Below are 20,533 nucleotides of genomic sequence, written 5' to 3'. Positions count from 1 at the left end.
ATGATACATATGACTCCCAGATGTATCATCTATTATCAGAATGTTAAAAAAAATCTGCAAATCAACTTAGTTAAAGTATAATGATTATTATTTTAACTTACCATTATACGCGATGACTTTGCCTCGTTCAATGGAAGAATTTGTTGAAACCGACCTATAAATGTTTCAGTACCAAGCTTACAGGAGGACTTGAATACCCAACTACATTCCGGTGATTTGCACAACAATACATAACTAAAATATACGTCAAAATAATATATCGCCAATATGAAGTTACGTTAATCTGTTTATATATGAATCACCATATACCATATGAATCACAAATTCAATAAAAAAAATGAACCAATTAACCAATGAATAAACAATTAATATGTATCACAAATCTGAACTTAATCAGTTATTCTTTTTTATTATAGGACTCGCCAGTTATATGAATCACCAGACATATGAAAAAAATGTAACTGTATCTTTATTGTTGTAGGTGTCGTCTGCTTCTGATGTATGTGCATATTTCATCTAATGCAATTTTTTTTACGACATATCAAAACAGAGAATGGAGCATCAGTGTTAGCAAATTAGAATTGAGAGGGACAAGCAATAAAAGACCTCCTACACATAAAATCACACACCTGTCGTCGCACTAGGTGGTTTATGTCTACCTCTCCCTTAGCACCAGATTGTGCAAGTCCAATCATCACAGCTTTGCCTCTATCGCAAACGCTTTGCACACACTGCAAGAATGTTTGTGGTTTCCCCAAAGCTTCAACAGCTACGTCAACACAGTCACGAGTTTCATTGAAAAAAATTCAGAAATTTTAGATGAGAGATCGATTTTTTTGTTCCAAAATTGAAAAACTTTGAACTTCTAATTTGGTTTGCTTCAATTTTGAACTTTTGTCAAATGGAATTGCGTTTTTAACGCTTGCAACAATTTTGACGAGATTTGCGTTGTCAAAATCAGAAAAAATCAATTGCTTCCTTAAATAAATACCAAATCTATTTCATATGTATTACTATTTAATATGTATCACCTCTTAGTAAATGTATCACTTTTTCAAATTTTTGAGATAAGATGTAATTAGCAAAAAAATGAAATTTTATATAATATTACTTAAAGTATCAAGGATTTATGTAAGTTTCTCAACAATAAACTTATCCAACGAATTAACAATAATTTTATTTAGAGTGTGAAATCCATATAAACCTTTTTAGTTATTCTCATTTCTTTTCTTTAATAACAAAAAACAATTTTTTCTTGAAATTTTTTTTGACAAAACCAACTTTCTAGAAACTTTGCAACTTTCTAGAGATTCATTCATAACTATGTCATCATCAAAAATCAAAATCCATAAGTTTGCCCATAGAATCCATTATATACATTTTTGAAAAAGGATATTTTGTCCTCTTATTAGTTATAATTTAAAATTAAAAGTGACCTTTTTTATATCTTTTATATGTAAAACTATCACTGTATGTAAAAATTAAGATTTCTAATAAAAGAGACTTAAAATTTTGAAAATTGTAAAAAGAAAATGTTGCCTCATGTTACAGTCGATGATTGTGGTGAAGTGGTAAGTACTCTTCTATCTTTAATCAAATTTACGATTCGAGTTTGGGATACAAACTTTTCGGCTTGAATTAGTCAGGTCTCAATGTTGGATGTGCAAACAAAATTCCCAAATTAGTAGCTGAAAGGACTAGAAAGCTACTTATATTAGGTGTAGGATATCTGTGTGAAGCTTTTTAGGAAAAATCCTACGAGATTGGTCTAAAATGGATAATATCACACTATGTAGGAGTATTTTTGAGCCGATTGAGCCCAACATCAAATGAATATTGAACACCGAGTGAAAAATAAAAATAAAATCTAAACATTACACAAATACATAACTTATGTTTTCAATAATACAAAAAATCCTCCCTAAACATATTACAAAAATTCCAACATATACACAGAATGCTATGTATATGTCGGCTATGTTATGTATATTAATTGGGAGAGAGTAAATTAATTAAAAAAAATGAAAGAGAGTGTAATTACTTCCAGAATGATTGGTATTTATGTTATTTATACAAATAAAATTGCCTCCTGTTTTAGATTTTAGGCCACAGTTTTAATTGTTGACCCATAATCCATTGATTTCATAGGCTGCTTTAGACTTTTGTTTGAAACAATTAACAAGACTAGTTAAAAATTGTGACTTTTCTGGTAACCATAGAAGAAAACATTTTTTCTGGAAGATTGGAATTGCAGAGAATAGTTTTACTTTGATTTAACATTATTATTTTCGATGTATCTCAATTTTGATATTAATCTGAATAATCGAAACTCAATATAAGTATATAACAATTCATATTTTCTCTTCCGAGAATCTTCAATAACAAACCTATTGCAAGTGTCTCCTCAAAACAAGTCAAAATAACAATAACAAGATCCATTTTAATCTAAATAATCAAATCCCAATACGAGTATATGACAATTCAAAATTTCTCTTCGGACTCTCTACTAACAAACTCATTACAAGTGTCTCCTCGAAACAAGTCAAAATAACAATTTTCACCACAAAATTTTATACTACTTTTTTTTTTTTTTTTTCCTAAACACATATTTCCACATTTTTTACCTACCACTAATTCACATTCCTCTCACTCTATAAATACTCCTCCACTCTTCACTTCTTCACCCCCATCTCTCACACACACTTTTCTCTTCATCATAATACTTAACCACTCAAATTTTCTTCTACCATGTCTCCTGATGATTCCGCAAAACTCGAAAATCTCAAATCTGCTGTTGCAACTCTTAATCAAATCAGGCAATTTTTTTAATTACTATATTTTTTTTTTGGTGAATTTTACGTAGTTTTGCTATACAATAGCAGCATTGCAATTTGCATTTTCTATTTAGTCTCGATTTATCGCCGTCTCGTTCATTTATTTTTATTTTTTTATATTTTCAGTTATTATTATGAGAAATCTGGATTTATTACGTGTTGTGTGTGGATATGTGTAGTTTTGCTGTTGCTAGCCTTAGTCAAATCAAGCATTTTTTTATTTTTGGTGAATTTTACGCAGTTTTGCTTAGATTTGACATTATCATTTTCAGGAAATTGATACATGATAGCAGCATTGCAGTTTGCATTTACTATTTTGTCTTGATTTATCGCTGTCTTGTTCATTTTTTGATCCGGATTGAGCTGAATTTTTTTGATTTTCTGTTTTCGTGCTCTGCATGATTGCATCATTTTTCATGTATCTCAGTTTCTCCATTTCTGGATCCTTTACTCATTTAATACGGTATTGCTAGATTTTGCTTGCTGCATTATAGCGTCATTTGCTTTTGAATTGTTCGTTCTGATCCGGACCTGATATTTGTTTTTGCTCTTTTGCAGTGATAATGAGAAATCTGGATTTCTTAACCTTGTCACTCGCTATCTAAGGTACAATTTGAGTAAATTCTCTGATTACTGATTATTATAGTACTACTCATTTTAATTTACTGAGCTTTAGAATGTGGTTAATCTAATGCTCAATTTCTTAAGTAGATTTGTGATAGTGTTAGGTGATTTAAGGTAGTAATGTATTAGTGTCTATTGATTTTGATTATCTCGAATATCGTATAAGTTTTGATGGACAAGGGTAGTTTTTAGCAAGCGAAACTTAAACAAGAGAAGATCACTCATGATCTATTGTGACATTTGAATTGTAGTGGTGAGGCACAACATGTCGAGTGGAGTAAGATCCAGACGCCAACTGATGATGTGGTGGTGCCTTATGACAACTTAGCACCTCTCTCCGAAGGTAATATGATTTTGCCAAATTGCTTTTCTTGAATTAATTTGCTACTCTATTGAGGAGTGTGAACTAGTGGCGGATGTGTATATAAATTGATATTTATTTGTTTGTGCATGTGCATGTGTGCGTGCGAGCATTTCTAAAACTATTTTTATATTTGTATACATGGTAAGAGCCTAACACAATGAGTCTAGTTGAATCTGTACTGAGGAGCTAGATCTGCCTTTGGTATGAGGATGATTTTCTTAAGAAAATCAGATCCAATTAGAACTGTTTCTGAAGAAGCTTCACTATCTTGATTATGCAGATCCCGCGGAAACGAAGAAGCTCTTAGATAAACTTGTTGTCCTGAAGCTCAATGGAGGCTTGGGAACGACAATGGGGTGCACCGGTCCAAAGTACGTATTTGCTACAAATGTAGCTGTTATTTTGTCTAAAGATTATGTTTAACAGGGTTATGCCATACATATGTTGCTTATACTTTTGTTTTCTCTAGTGAACGTAAGCTCATGTTTGTCAGCTCATATTGTTCCAAGTTTCTTTCTGTTCTATTACATGTCACTAAAGAGTGAACAATGTTCTTGGATCCAGAATAGTGTGCTGAATCTTCTATCTTTTTCTTAGAAACATTATTTTACTGATTCATCAGTAAGGTTCCAAGAAACTTTCTGAATGGTGTTCTGAATCTTGTTTAGGAGTAATATTTTATTTTACCTTCACATGATACCCTGCTTTCAGTTTTTTTTTTTTCTTTCCTTCTAGACTATTACTTTTGCCTTCAGTGAAGGATATAAAGTGATAAAACTTGGTTATTGGTTTCATTTTCTACTCTGTGTTTGATAGTTTTTCAATGCTTTGAGTCATTAAACGTGAATAGCAACTACTAATTTGGTTGATTTGATGACATTTCCTACCGCTGCTTGCATCATTTGGATGTGAAACAGTTCAAATGCTGCCTGCAACCAGATAGAATTTGGCAGACTTATAATACTGAAAGATCAATACTATGCCACTTTTCTGCCCGTGACACATTTTCAAGAAATAGATAGGACTCTTAGGATAAATATGATGATTAATTTATAAGTAGATTAGATTTACTTTTGTTGGCAGCCGAGGTACTACCTCCCTTCAATGCTCTGAAGGTATCCACCGTTAGATATGTCTCTGATCAAGTAGTTTACATTTTACCTTTGTGGTGTATATGATGATGATTGGATTCTTGAGAAGTTTGTCTAGAAATGTTAAGAACCTCTTATTCAGTACGTCAGAGTTATTTTCAATTTTGACCACATTCTGTAATGACATTCTCATTGGATAATGGAAGTTTTAGCTGGGTTATTTATCAATCTTTGTATCTTCTAAGAATCTTAAGTTTGTATTTCTTACGTGCAGATCAGTTATTGAAGTTCGCAATGGTTTGACATTCCTCGACTTGATTGTCAAACAAATTGAGGTATCTATTATTTTATTGATTAATTTAATTCACCATGATGTTTCGTATATGTTCACCAACCAATGGATGATGTATGTAGGCTCTCAATACCAAGTATGGATGCACTGTTCCTCTGCTCTTGATGAATTCATTCAACACACATGATGATACATCAAAGGTGAAATAATATCAGTGTGATGCATAGTAATCCGTGATTTTCCTCCAGTGTTTGAATTTGATTCAACTGCTGATTTTACCTCTGCATTCTCTATGTAGATTGTAGAAAAATATTCAAACTCAAACATTGAGATTCACACATTCAATCAGGTTAGTGGGCCTTAACATCAATGTTATCAAGCATTGGCTAGCTTGTTTTTTCACCCAAATATTTGGATTTGAATAGGTTTGCTTATTCTTTCATCTTTGAATTTTTGTAGAGCCAGTATCCTCGTCTGGTTATTGAAGACTTTGCTCCACTTCCTTGCAAAGGCAATGCTGGCAAAGATGGATGGTATTTTAACTGTTTACTGTGTGGACTTTGTGGTTATGATTAAAAATTTGAATCAACTCACCATTTAAAACATTTACAAAAAAATTCTTTTGGGGGTGTTGTACTGAATTATAACGACAAATCTGCATCTTAATCATCATCTTTTCAGTGATGATTCAGTTAATCTATGTTGTACTTCCTTAAGTTATAAATTTGCATGCTCTTTTCTGGTTACTTTAGTTAAACCTGTAACTGATGATGAAGTTTTCCTCTCTTTGAGCTGTATCTACACTTGTTCTTGTAGTTGCTAGAATTAAAAAAAAACAAACTGAACTCGTGTTGTCTTTGTGGCCAATTATACTACTGTGTTTTCTTTTACAAGAACGAGAGTGCAAAACTGCAAATGCTGATTCATTTGGATTTTCTTTGACATAAATCATTCTTCATAGAACAATCCATTTCAAATATAGGCTAAGATTATCAAATTCTTAATTCTTCATACTGCTTTTCAACTGGAGCAGATTGCACATTGGTTCTGATCATCTGGTCCTGTTCTTGTACTCCCTTTTATTTGTTGGTTTTGCAGCTAATGCAGTGTTCACATGTACAGGAACCCCCCAGGTCATGGTGACGTTTTTCCTTCTTTGATGAATAGTGGCAAGCTTGATGCCCTTTTAGCAAAGGTTCTGGCTCTTCATGCTACTGCTTCTTTGCATTGGGCTGGTCTTTTCTATATTTTCTGTTTGTATAACAATGGCTAATTTTCTTTTTCAATCTGAAACAGGGAAAGGAATATGTCTTTGTTGCCAATTCAGATAACTTGGGCGCTGTGGTTGATTTGAGTATCCTTGCTATGATTGTTCAATGTGTTTGAGAGCCTGAGTTCATTTATTAATATCTCAATCATAAAATGCTTCCAATAGTGATAATTTTTTCTCAATCACCGCAAAGTGCAATTTAGTTTCCTTTACTCGACATTTCAGAAATCCTAAATCATTTGGTCCAGAACAATAACGAGTACTGCATGGAGGTAATGACTGTAATGCCTTTCAAGGCTGTGTTTTGGTAGGTAACAACTGTTTCTAGTTTCTGTAGTATTAAATCTTGACAACTATTGCAGGTGACACCAAAAACATTAGCTGATGTCAAAGGTGGCACCCTAATTTCATACGACGGAAAAGTACAAGTATGTGGTCTACCGCATGGTTTAGCTTTTTTTCTCAAGGCTCATAAGTAGTTGCTGGCGTAGTCATATGTTCCTTTCCCATAAAAAGTTGTAGATGTGGATGTTTTTTGCTATAGTATTGCCTCCCTTGTTGCTGGAGTATTGCCAGGGAACCTGGAATACTACAGGCTGCTAGCAACAGGAACCTAACGGAAGATATTTGGACATGCTTCATTTTCCCTTTGGAAGGATTTTAATCTGAAAAAACAAGTCGGTCCGGGAGAAAATAGAAGAAAATTTAACAGATTCGAGTCCTGGTCTTGGCTGTTTCCACACCTGCTAGCACCTATTTGCTCATTTTTCCACCTCTATCCAGAATTCAGTCTAATTTAGTCTTGACACGTAGCTAGCAATAGCAGATGAACACATATCAGTTTGAGTTGCACCTAGATAAGCTCATACTTCAAGTGTGATGTCAGTCTTTTTTGGTTCTATTTTTTCTGTGAGAGCTTAGGGTAACTGTTTTGCTACATTAAAGCTATCAATTTATGAGTTGCTTCCACACGACTGTCTTATCTTCTGTTTTTTGTGGTGGTGCAGCTTTTGGAAATAGCTCAAGTTCCTGATCAACATGTGAGTCATGCCTCTTCTATTTCTTCTATAGCCTTATTTTTCACAAGTAACTGTTATGAATGCACATGAATATTGCCGGATGTTTTAAAACATGCTTTTCACTCAAGTTATCTAATTGGAAAGCTCAAGTTACCTGAACAATCCAGTTTCCTCTGTAATACCTTTCCATCAAGTTGTTTCTTTCAAATGAAATAGCGTATTCTGTTGCATGTATTTTATATGTAAATGCTGAAGTTGTGAGCTGCTCAATGTTCCTAGGTTAGTATTTGCTGCTATTATTCAAACAAAGATTAGTCTGAGTGCACATTTTTCTTGTAGTCGTATCCAATTCCGGGTTTCCTTTAAAACATACTGTGTACATGATTCTTTCTATTCCATCTCGGAGGTGGCACATCTGATGTATAAGAAACTTGTTTGATACAGGTCAATGAATTTAAGTCAATAGAAAAGTTCAAGATTTTTAACACCAACAACTTGTAAGTTGAGACGAGTTTTTGGCCTACTCTAAGCTTTATGCTTTTACTTCCTTTTCCTTTGTAACGTGCACTGATTGAACCCCCTTGACTGTACAAACAGGTGGGTGAATCTAAAAGCTGTTAAGAGACTTGTAGAAGCTGATGCACTCAAGATGGAGATAATTCCAAACCCCAAGGTATCACTTTCTGCTGGTTGAGGCTGAAGTTCAATATTTCCTTACTTGGTAATCACGATGTGGCTAATTTCATTTGCAGGAAGTAGACGGGACTAAGGTTCTTCAACTTGAAACTGCTGCTGGTGCTGCCATTAGGGTACTGAAACCTTAACCTTATGCCTTTAAGTCACTAATGCCATCCCTTTCTTGATATTTATGTCATGCTGATTCCTCTTTCTGATGAATTTAGGCTAAGCATTACCTTCCTTCTTTTTTTTACCAGTTCTTTGATCGGGCTATTGGAGCTAATGTTCCTCGATCTCGTTTCCTTCCAGTGAAAGCATCTTCAGATCTACTTCTTGTCCAGGTTCATTTCTGTGTTTGTCACGATTAACAAAATTCTTGCCCTTTTAATGAATGTTCTTTAGTATGTTAACTCACCTGTGTAATTTTTACAGTCTGATCTTTACACCTTGACTGATGATGGCTATGTCATTCGCAATCCAGCCAGGGCTAATCCTTCTAACCCTTCTATTGAGTTGGGGCCTGAATTCAAGAAGGTTGAGATTACTTCCTAAAATTAGATTTAACTTGGTAGATTCATCGATCTTTTGTTGAATGCAAGCTAATTAGTCTACTTATCTTTTCAGGTTGCTAGCTTCTTAAGTCGTTTTAATTCGATTCCCAGCATTATTGAGCTGGATAGCTTGAAGGTTACTGGTGATGTATATTTTGGAGCTGGCATTACTCTGAAGGTAATTGATAAAGTTTGTTTCCATCTACCTTGACCTTACGTGTTCTTAGACGATGTTCAGATCCGTTAGTTCATGGCATTTTCATTTTGATTTAATCGTTTCTAATTTTCTTTTCTGTTTTCATACCTTTTAGGGGAACGTGACTATCAATGCTAAATCCGGAGAGAAGTTAGAAATTCCAGATGGAGCTGTCATTGCAAATAAGGTAATTCCATGGCTCTAAATGCACGCAAGCTTTTCGATTTAGTTGATATTGCTTTCAATCGAGTTATACATTGTGTCAATTTTTCACTCCAAACTTAGTGTGTCCAAATACCATTTTTTCAAGTTAAAAGAAAAAATCCCCTTCCCTTTTGAGGCCAGTTGTGGGTGAAGAGGGATTCAAATCCTCGACACTGTGGTTCATAGCCACGTGCGCTAGTCCTCTGAGCTTACGGGCCCCTCCCCATCTCCACCGGACTATAAAAAGGAACCTTTCCTCTCCCAAGCCATTTCGGGTTAAGGAGATGTATAGGTCCAAACAAAACTTCAACATCCAGATATCCTTTTTCAACTTAACGTCAATTACTACTTTTTTTAAAAAAAATATCGCTCGATTCAAGTCCAAACGCTTACTAAGTGTATTACAATGATTTCCAGGATGTCAATGGTCCTGCGGACATATAGGAGAGTTGCTGGTGTTAAACAACATAGTATGTTTCAACAGAAGCAAAGAGTAATTTTTGTTTGCAGTATATGGAGGATTGTCACATTAAGGAAAATAAATGAATTTTTGGTTGCAGTTCATTTTTTTCTATAGTTTGTTTGTTTCTTCACGGAAAATTAATGTGTAGAATTCATAATCAATGAGTTGATATCTTTCTTAAACAAGTTACTTCAATTTTGTTCTTGAATCATGTCACTATATTTTCAAGATTTTCTTCTTTTTTGGCCCCCACAAAAAAAGAAAAGAAAAACACCCCTCTCTCTTGAGATTGTCTTTGGAAAAGCGGAGCTAAAATTTGAATTTTATGAGTTCAAATTCGAAATTCTATCACTCCCATTTAATATATTGGGTTTGAAATGTATTAGGTCTATGTCTTATTTCTTAGCATGCTTTAAGCACGTACAGGGCTTAAGCTGAATATATGGGGTTCAGTGTCCGTTTATCCTTATTAGATTCGATTAATTTGAATTTACGCCACATAGGTTTCATTTGAGACAATCGCTCCCTATGAAGGATTTTTCTATACTCAAAGTTTGAATCTAAAACCTTTGATTACGAGAGAAGCAGACTCACATCCTTAAGTGGTGTCACATCACGCTATACTTATGAACCTAAACAATCTTTGTACAACTATCTAGTGTGAATTGATTGAATTATCCTTAATGCATGACTTTTGATGAAAGTATGCAATCAATAAGACCCAACTATAATCCTTGGAAAATGCCATTTTCGCTTTTGTTTTCTACTTTTTATTCACAAATAGCTGGTGCATCATTGCAAATTTTTGCCGAAAGGTGTGTGGTTGAGTGATTGGGAGGTGGGTCTCCTCTGTGGGAGATCTGAGATCGAATTCAATTTCCTTTTGTCGCTCAGTAATGAGCTCATTGTATGGATCTTGCCTAGTACAGTGTACATTTCTTGTGTGATTTGCGATATATTGCACAATGAGCAGATTACGACAAAGTATTCATCACGGAGTGCTCACCCGGACAAAGGTTGTGGATTTCCTTGGGAGTTCAAATTAAAAAAAAATTGCAATTTCGTCTAAATCTAAGTACTTTTCATTTGAAGAAAAATTATGCATAGAAATTTTTATAATTGTGTCACATATATTAGAACGAATAAAGTACTCAGTTAAAAATTTTAAGTTCACCTTTAACAATAACATATTCAGTATATTACCTCGAGTGAGGTATGAGGAGGGTAGAGTGTAGATATACCTTATACCTATTTTGGGAGGCAAAGAAGTTATTTTCGGTATGTAGACTCTCGGTTCAAGGTAAAGCACATAAAAACAAATAAAAAAGAAAATAACAAAAGTGAAGAAATCATGGCAAAATACTCTGCGAAGCATTCTATAGAAACGAAACACTGATTACAAAATATTAAAATATTGCGATTATCAAAATACAAGAGAAAAAAAATAGTATAGTAGAGATTGAAGGACAAGAAGTGCTACGACTTCCAGAAGGGAAGGATAAGCAAGACAACTATCTACGAACCTTCTACTCTAATACATGTTCTCCACAACCTCTTATCTAAAATCATATCTTCAGTAAGCTATAATTGCTCATGTCTTATTTAATCATCTTTCTCTAATATTTCTTTGGTCCATCTGTACCTCTTTTTCAATCATCCATAGTCAACCTCTCACACCTTCGCACTGGGACATTTGTGCATCTTTTCTTCACACGCCCGAACCATCTCAGTCTCATTCCCGCATCTTGTCCTCCACCGAGGTCATTCCTACCTTGTCCTGAATATTTTTATTTCTAATCCTATCTTTCCTAGTATGTCCATACATCCACTGCAATTTTCCTCTTCTGAACCTGAGAGTTCTTGGCTGATCGATACACCATTGCATACAACATATTTGGTCAAACCACTACTTTATCAAACTTACCTTTAAATTTTGGTGACAACTTCTTATTAAACAATACTCCGGATGCAAGCCTTTTTATCTTTAATATTTCAAAATCATTAGAAAAATTAGCTCAAGATTAATGGAGATCCCAAGTTAGTTTACACGGTATATAAATATAAGTCGATTTCTCAGATGGTTACTCAATTAAGTTATTATTGAAAAATTTCTTTTTTGTTGATTTTGATTTTCTTCAATAAACTAAATAATTTTTTATGATTATAATTATTATTAATTGAATGATGATACGAGAAATCAAACTTCTCATTAGGTTAGTGGTATTAAATTTTTAAAACTTTTAACTTCAACTGCCAAAAACTTTCGAGAATAAGTCTGCATTATCTTGTTGAGTGATTAGTAGTTGGATTATAATGTATCTAATAATTAATTGAAGAATATTCTGTGGAAAATAAAATATTTTGACTCGACCTTAACATGACATATATGTAATAACAAAGTTGCGTGTCTATACATTATTTCATTTATCATGAATCGTTCAAACTAATTACTATTTTCGTTTGGTACTCCAAATCATAAAGAACTTAAGTTGACTTTTATTTCCTTCGTTTCTAAATAATTGGTTGTTTAACATTTTTTATTTTGTTCTTAAATAAATATTGTTATAGATAATTACAAATATATTAATTATGTTCTTCTAGTTTTATCCTTCTTTAAATAAAGAAAATTTTACAAAATTAAGAAAATACAGTACTAAAAAATTACATTTTTGATGAAAGTATTTATTAATGGCAAGTTAGTAAAAATACTCTCTGTTTTTTAATAATGAGTAGAGAACTACTAATTTACGTTAAATTACGAAGCTTCCTACCAATAAAAGTCCAATATTAATTTTCATTGGTTGGATCAATTGCTTCTAGTACTTGATTAATTATAATTATTTTTACATGCCTCTACGTGGTTGTAATTAATTTAAACGTTTGAATAGGTAATGTCAAAATTTAAAATGGTTGGTAATAATGAAAGTCAGTATATAAAATTGTTCAAGCAAGTTATTGGACCAAACTAGATAAATTTAATTTATTTAATTGTATATTTTTCAAAAGCATTATGAAGAACGTGTTAAGAGTATTCAAGTGAGTGGTCCAGCACTTAATTAAAATATATATTATGGACATTAGGATTTACATTAAGCAAAGATTGAAATATTATTAGTAGTATTAACTCGATGAAAGTTAATAAATACGTTGTTAAATTAGCGCACGACATAAATTATTTCATGGTAAAAAAATTTGAAGAACGTGTTGACTTTTAAAATCACTATATTGTGAGAAAATCGATTATACAACTCTAGAAATATAGTTAAATAGCTCTTTTATCAGAAGATAGATAAAAATAATACAAAAATATATATAAATTACGAAGGTTAGGGTTCAAATTAAGCAAAGAGAAAAATATTATAGCAGTATTAAGTCGATAGAAGTTAATAAACGCCTTGTGAAATCAGAGAAATGCGTAAATTATTTCATGGTAAAAAAATTTGAAGAACGTGTCGACTTTTAAAAATCACCTTATTGTGAGAAAATCGATTATACAACCCTAGAAATATAGTTAAATAGCTCTTTAAGGTTTAAAGGTTCGCCTGTGAGGTTCGAACACATATTGACGTCCAAAGTTTTAAGGTTTCACTCGGAATCAAAGCATCTGACTATATTCTTAATTTTTTGGGTACTTTTGATGACTCTTATACCAATTTTATATATTTCTCAGATAATTATACTTAATTTGCGTTGAATTTAACGGGTATCGAAGCACCACACCACTGTTCATAAGAGGAAAAAGGTATATACAATTAAATATTTTATTACTAGGAAAATAAATATAAATTTTGAATAAAAATAATTTATTGACCTAAATTATGTATATGGAACTATTTAAAATCATAGAGAAAGAAAAAGAAGGTACAAGTTTTTTTTTTTTTTAAAGCAAATAAATTTTTTAACTTAAATAATAAACCAAAATAAATACATGTAGAGAGAATCTCATGCTACTTCACTAGTAAATTGCTACACCATTCTTCACTATTTTACTAAAGTCTCTCTACCCCTTTAAAAATAATAATAAATTCCTATAAATATGCATATCCTTTCCATTATCTTTATTTTTTTGTTTATAAATGACAACTTCTTAACTATCATTTAAGAAATTAATTCTCTCCATTTTGCTCCTTCTAAAAAAAAAAAAAAAAAAAAAAAAAAAAAAACACTCTCTCTCTTTCTCTCGCCTCCGTCCTCCACCGTGCATCGCTACCATGGTTCTATCTAAGGCCGCCTCGGAGTTTGATCTCTCCGTCCATTCCACCTTTGCTTCGCGTTATGTCAGAGTTTCTCTCCCTCGGTAAATTTTATTGTGCAATATTTTTTTTATCATATTATGACTATATAGATATATACATGTATATTTATATACTAGTATTACTTGTTTTTTGGTGTAAAGAATTAGCTATTCGTCACTTTTTTCTTTTTGATATTGTATCTTAGTATACGTACATTTACCTAATCTTGAATGTTAAAAGTTAGATTTTCTTTTTTTCAATCAGACAAGTGGCTTCTTGTTTTAGTGACATGCATGCTTTCTCCAGTATTACTAGGTTTGCTAGCTTCATATATATATATATATATTTATATATATACCTTTAAATCTCGAACATCTTTAACAAAATTCTCATAAGACTCGATAACTTTAGTTATTAACTCGAGATTATATTATTATAAATGACTTTATCTTTATTTTCCCAATCCATGGCTAACGATGACAATAATCCACCCCTACCCTTCCCTCCCTCGATTGTTCGACCCTCCAAACATGTCTTATTATATTGTGTTCTTCAAGGAGCAACTTTTCTCAAAATTTCACTCAGATCTATTGCTTGTGCAATTTGTGTGAATTTCAGATCCTTTTAGTCAACTAATCGTGGGAAGATCATGAACATTTATAGAGGAATTCTTAGTTTCGTCACTGATTCAACAATCATTTCTTTTATTGTAATTTAAGATATTCTTGAAAATGTTTAAAACTCAATTATTTTTTGCTAATTTATTTATAATTATTATTATTTTTATTAGGTTTAAGATACCAGATAATTCAATACCAAAGGATGCAGCATATCAAATAATAAATGATGAATTAATGTTGGATGGAAATCCAAGGTTAAATTTAGCATCATTTGTGACAACATGGATGGAACCAGAGTGTGATAAGCTAATTATGGATTCAATTAACAAGAACTATGTTGACATGGATGAATATCCTGTCACCACTGAGCTTCAGGTCAGCTTGTACACACATCAATTATTTTATTGACTATATGTATGTGATTTCTCACGTTGCTATTTCAAAATATTGTGTTTGATCGAGTCAATTTGAGAATGCCTCATGAATTATTTCATCGAGCATCTATCTTTCACGATCATTTTGTGCTCCCCCGCACCCAGAATATTGTGTTTGATCTAGTCAGTTTGTGCTCATGTTGATTATTTCATCGACTATATGTGATCCTCCCACATTGTCTTTTCAAAGTACCTGTGTTTGATCAAGTCAATTTATGCACGCATTAAAAATTATTCATTAAATATCTACTTCAAAATTCAAAATATTGTGTTTGATCTAGTTAATTTGGGCATTCATCATGAATTATTTCATCTAGCATCTACCTTTCACGATTATTTTGTGCCCCCACACTCAGAATATTGTGTTTGATCTAGTGAGTTTGTACTCACGTTGATTATTTCATCGACTATATGTGATCTTCCACATTGTCTTAATCAAAGTACTTGTGTTTGATCAGGTCAATTTATGTACACCTTATAAATTATTTCATTATATATCTACCTCGCACAATTTTTTGTTTTGTTTCAAGATATTGTATTTGATCAAGTCGATTTGTGTGCATTTCAATTATTTCTACCTCACACAGTATTATTAGGCCAGTTTGTACACAAGTCAGTTATTTTACCGAGTATATGTGATGAGATCATCTCTCATATTGTTTTTTCTTGTATTTGATTGAGTCAATCTACACACACATCTCGATTATTTCATCGAATATCTGCTACCTTGACTACCACATTATTATTAATTTTTCATTTTTTTTTATTATTAAAATACAGAATAGATGTGTAAACATGATAGCACATTTGTTTAATGCACCACTGGGTGAGGGTGAAGCGGCTGTTGGTGTTGGAACAGTTGGATCCTCAGAAGCCATTATGCTTGCTGGATTAGCCTTTAAGAGAAAATGGCAAAACAAAATGAAGGCCCAAGGGAAACCCCATGACAAACCCAATATTGTTACTGGGGCCAATGTCCAGGTATGTGCCCCCCACCCCCCACTTTTTTTCTATTTTTTTTTTTGGGTTGAAATCGGTGAAAAATAAGTGCAAACAACATAATTCCGCCAGTTCGGAGTTTAATTACAGAATATTTCAATATTTTGCATAATTACCGAAATCTCGATTTTGGATTTGTTGAGATACATAATTAGCTCCAGATACATTCAATGAAGATACACTTCCCAACACTTTGCATAATTACTAAAAATATCGATTTTCGCTCTGTCGAGATACATAATTGACTCCCTGATACATCCAATGAAGATATATTTTATCTTTTGTAAAGATACATAATTAGCTTCGATACATTTTTTTTTCTGATTTTGGGTTTGGCGAGACACATAATACATCCAATGAATATACATTTTTTTTCCTTTGTAAAGATGCATAATTAGCTCCCGATATATTTTTTTTGATAATACATTCAACGAAGATACATTTTTTCTTGTAAAGATACATAATTACTTTCCGACATATTTTTTTTTTTGGGGGTCTGTTGTGATACATAATTAGCTCCCAATATATCCAACGAAGATACATAATTAGTTGAGAATTTTGTAATTACTTTTAAGAGTGAGGATTTGTGTAAATGTGATAAATTAAGATATATATATATATTTATGTTATTAATAATATATAGTTTCGATACACCACCATGTTAAGTAACTTGTAATAATTATATCATCGACTATACATGATCTCCCACGTTATCTTAGCTTTTAAAAATATCATGTTTAATTGAGTCAGTTTATGCACACCTCATATCTAAATAACTGGCTAAAAATTGCACTGATAATATATACATTTTTTTTATTATTTTTTTTTATGTTTTTAGTGTATATAACTCATAATAATTATTAATTTTATAGGTATGTTGGGAGAAATTTGCAAGGTATTTTGAAGTAGAATTAAAAGAAGTGAAATTAGAGGATGGATATTATGTGATGGACCCTGAGAAAGCTGTGGAAATGGTTGATGAAAATACTATTTGTGTAGCTGCTATTTTGGGTTCAACACTTAATGGAGAATTTGAAGATGTTAAACGTTTGAATGATCTCTTGGTTGAGAAGAATAATGAAACTGGGTAAATCATCTAATCTTCTATGTTCTAATATCGTATATAAGTAATTTTTTGATGAAGAAAGTTCAGATAGACTTACGGCCGCACACCGATTTGGCCTGAAAACAGCCAGTTCGCGCCGTTTGACAACCCAAATGGCCCCGCCGACCCCAACGGCCCTCACTCCCCTACTCAACAGCCGGCCTTGACACGCCCCGGTCGATTTTCGGTCCAAAACACGCCCGGGCACCGGGCACACCCCCGGAACCATGGGCGGTCGCACACTGATTTGGACAGAAAATGGCCAGTTCGCGCCGTTTCACCCGTTTGACCATCCAAACGGCCCCGTCGACCCCAACGGCCCACACTCTCCCACTCCACAGCCGGCCTGGCATGCTCAGATCGATTTTCGGTCCAAGATACACTCGGACCTCGGGCACACACCCGGACATATACGTACCATTTATTATAGTTCGAGGCAGATGTAGTAGCTAAAAGTTATATTATCCATTTAAACTCAATAACTTTGATTCGAATTCTAATAAGTATGCACAATAGATTTTGAACTCAGTGAATCAAATAGATTGTGATAGAATTTCAAATTTAAATTCATAGGGTTGAAATCTTGAATTGCACGAAATTCATTTAGTTCTAGAAAACAAATAAGTATCTCCTAGTGGATAAAGCTATATTTTTAAGATTATAAATACCATATATAAATATATAGTGGATGATCTGATAGTGTAAATAGTTATTTATAGTAACTAGGTATATAACTTAAAACTCTTCATATAATTGCACATATTTTTAAAGTCATGCTCATGACTAGTTTATATAACTTAAAACTCTTCATATAATAGCACATATTTTTACATTCATGCTCATGACAAGTTTTTGAGTCTAAGGGTCTATCTAAAACAATCTCTCTACTTCACAAAAACTGCAGTAATGTCTGCGTATATCCTACTTTCTCCTAGTGACGGATCCAGAATTTAGGAATCATGGGTGTTCCGGAAGTTCAAACACATATATTGATACCCAAAACTTTAAGATTTCGCATGAAAATCAAAGAACTCATCTATCTTTTTGATTTCACGGGTGCTTTATTCCATCTTATACCAATTTTTATACATCTCTTATATAATTATACCTATTCTGCGTCGAATTTAACGGGTGTAGGAACATCAATATTTTCAACTTAGATCTCTCTCCAGATCCTACTTCTGAAATTTCACCGAGTATGCTATTGTTGTTTTTCATGACTAATTCATTAGGACTAAGTACTTGATAATTGTTTAATTTAACAGGTGGGACACACCAATTCATGTTGATGCAGCAAGTGGTGGATTCATTGCCCCATTTATTTATCCAGAAATTGAATGGGATTTTAGATTACCATTAGTGAAAAGTATTAATGTAAGTGGTCATAAATATGGTCTTGTTTATGCTGGTATTGGTTGGGTTATTTGGAGAAACAAAGAAGATTTGCCTGAAGAACTTATTTTCCACATCAATTATCTTGGTGCTGATCAACCTACTTTCACTCTTAACTTCTCTAAAGGTAATTAAATTAAATTATGTTGATCTTTATGAAAATATTCTCAATTCATATCATAAAAAAGCTTAAAGATCATGAATATATTACAGTAATATAACATAACATGCCCCGTCGGCATGGTCGAGTGGTGGGGAGGTGGGTCTCTCATGTAGGAGACGCGGTCGAATTTAGCCTCCATATGCCGCTCAACCATGAGCTCACCGCATGGGGTTTGCGTAGTGTGGTTTACATCTTCTGTGTGATTTTACGAGTTATTGCACAGTGTGCAAGTTACCACAAAGCACTCACACGAACGGAGCAAAGACCGTGATAGAGGTTGTTGGTTTCAAAAAAATATAAAATAACTTGAAAAAACAATTCCACAAAAAATATGATTGTTATAATAAAATATTGTCATAAAAAATGACTGTTTTAGAGAAATCTGATGCTATATACCTTTTTATTCAAGGGTTAATATCATTTTTTATTCCTTCGTTATTAATAAATTCTACTTTTAGTCCTTATGATATTCTATATTAAAGCACATTTAACCTTTAGATGCAATTGAAATTTGCAGTTTGGATCCCATTTTATATATGAATCTTCATAAATTTCCAAAATTATTAACCGTTCCACTATTTTATTGTCATGTATTATCTTAAATTAACTTGTACTTTTGCTCTAAATTTGAAGTTTCTGAAATAGTTTAAATATAACATGTTGTTTACATAAAAGAACTAAAAATTGTATATTTTAATAAAATTGAAGGGAGTCATATATATACGTCACAGTTATGATACTTCATATATTTTACTACGTTACTTAATTACCCTTTACTCGAAATTATCATTATTTATTTATTTATTTACAAATTGATAGCATAGGAGTTCTTCGTCCGTATATAAAAGTTAAACTCTTGATTTTCTCTTGACTCGCAGGTTCTAGCCAAGTAATTGCACAATATTATCAACTTATTCGCTTAGGTTATGAGGTAAGCTCAATATTATGAACAATAATCATAATTTTTTTTTTATGTTTTTAACATCAAGATATTATTCTAATTAACTACAATTATCATTATGAATTATATGTTATTAACTAGGGATACAAGAATGTTATGGAGAATTGTGAAGAAAATGCAAGGGTACTAAGAGAAGGACTTGAAAAGACAGGAAAATTCAACATAGTTTCCAAAGAAATTGGTGTCCCATTGGTAGCATTCTCACTAAAAGACAATAGTAGACACAATGAATTCGAGATTTCAGATCACCTTAGAAGGTTTGGGTGGATCGTGCCAGCTTACACGATGCCACCCAATGCTGAGCACATGACCGTACTCAGAGTTGTGATCCGGGAAGACTTTTCCCGGACATTGGCTGAGAGGCTCGTGAATGACATTGTAAAAGTCCTTAATGATATAGACGCTCTCCCGGCTAGGGTCTCGGCTAAGTTAGCCGCGGCGACCGAGGAGCGTGAAGGTGTGCAAAAGAAAACAGCAATGGAAGTGCAATTGGAAATCACCAATATATGGAAGAAATTTGTTGCTGATAAAAAGAAAACCAAAAATGTAATTTGTTAAAAAAAAAAGAGTTTAATTAAGAAGAATTAGATTGTTCATTGAGTTGTTAATTATTTTTTTTTAAATTTTGTGTGTTGTTTTAGTACTAAGGTATTTTGAAGGTCCAATGGGAGTTGTTTGGACTTCTTTTGGTGTAACCTTTTGGGAAAAAATTAAAGAAAAATTCTGATGTGTTATTTCTAGAATTGCTTTTCTTTTACATTTAATGAGGATTCGAAGTTTTTGAGTTTTAAAAATAATTTCAAGTATGAATATATTGAATTTGTTATAATTAGTTATTACTATATAATGACTGTTAGTCACTTCTATTAGTGATTATCATCTACGTATTCTACTATTATCAATTATTATCATCCACTTTTATTATTCATAGACAGAACTACCACTATTGTCGGTCACTATAATTGATCATCCATTACTACTAGCAACTATTTATAACAATGACTGTGATCACCAATTACTATCGGTAATTATCACCAT

At 32.6% G+C, this 20,533-nt stretch overlaps 2 protein-coding genes across 2 annotated transcripts; both read left to right on the top strand.

The window, feature by feature from the left end:
* The first annotated feature begins 2,642 nt into the window (after positions 1 to 2,642).
* On the top strand, positions 2,643 to 9,794 carry LOC107853722 (UTP--glucose-1-phosphate uridylyltransferase). The gene is made up of 21 exons (XM_016698703.2): positions 2,643 to 2,816; positions 3,393 to 3,440; positions 3,710 to 3,801; positions 4,103 to 4,193; positions 5,188 to 5,248; positions 5,328 to 5,405; positions 5,504 to 5,554; positions 5,665 to 5,738; positions 6,328 to 6,400; positions 6,502 to 6,559; positions 6,701 to 6,747; positions 6,838 to 6,903; positions 7,483 to 7,515; positions 7,939 to 7,991; positions 8,092 to 8,167; positions 8,247 to 8,303; positions 8,430 to 8,513; positions 8,605 to 8,706; positions 8,797 to 8,901; positions 9,035 to 9,106; positions 9,541 to 9,794. The coding sequence occupies exons 1-21, from the start codon at positions 2,749 to 2,751 to the stop codon at positions 9,565 to 9,567; spliced, it is 1,416 nt and encodes a 471-aa protein (XP_016554189.1). The 5' UTR covers positions 2,643 to 2,748; the 3' UTR covers positions 9,568 to 9,794.
* Positions 9,795 to 13,649: 3,855 nt separating this feature from the next.
* Positions 13,650 to 20,238, top strand: LOC107853724 (glutamate decarboxylase). Its single transcript, XM_016698704.2, has 7 exons — positions 13,650 to 13,883; positions 14,612 to 14,816; positions 15,656 to 15,856; positions 16,747 to 16,961; positions 18,245 to 18,498; positions 19,413 to 19,465; positions 19,577 to 20,238. Exons 1-7 carry the CDS (start codon positions 13,798 to 13,800, stop codon positions 20,051 to 20,053), a joined length of 1,491 nt encoding a protein of 496 aa, XP_016554190.1. The 5' UTR covers positions 13,650 to 13,797; the 3' UTR covers positions 20,054 to 20,238.
* Positions 20,239 to 20,533: the final 295 nt, after the last annotated feature.

The sequence above is a fragment of the Capsicum annuum genome, chromosome 5 (assembly GCF_002878395.1).
Source record: "Capsicum annuum cultivar UCD-10X-F1 chromosome 5, UCD10Xv1.1, whole genome shotgun sequence".
Lineage (NCBI taxonomy): Eukaryota > Viridiplantae > Streptophyta > Magnoliopsida > Solanales > Solanaceae > Capsicum > Capsicum annuum.
This window is presented reverse-complemented; position numbering and strand designations above follow the sequence as displayed.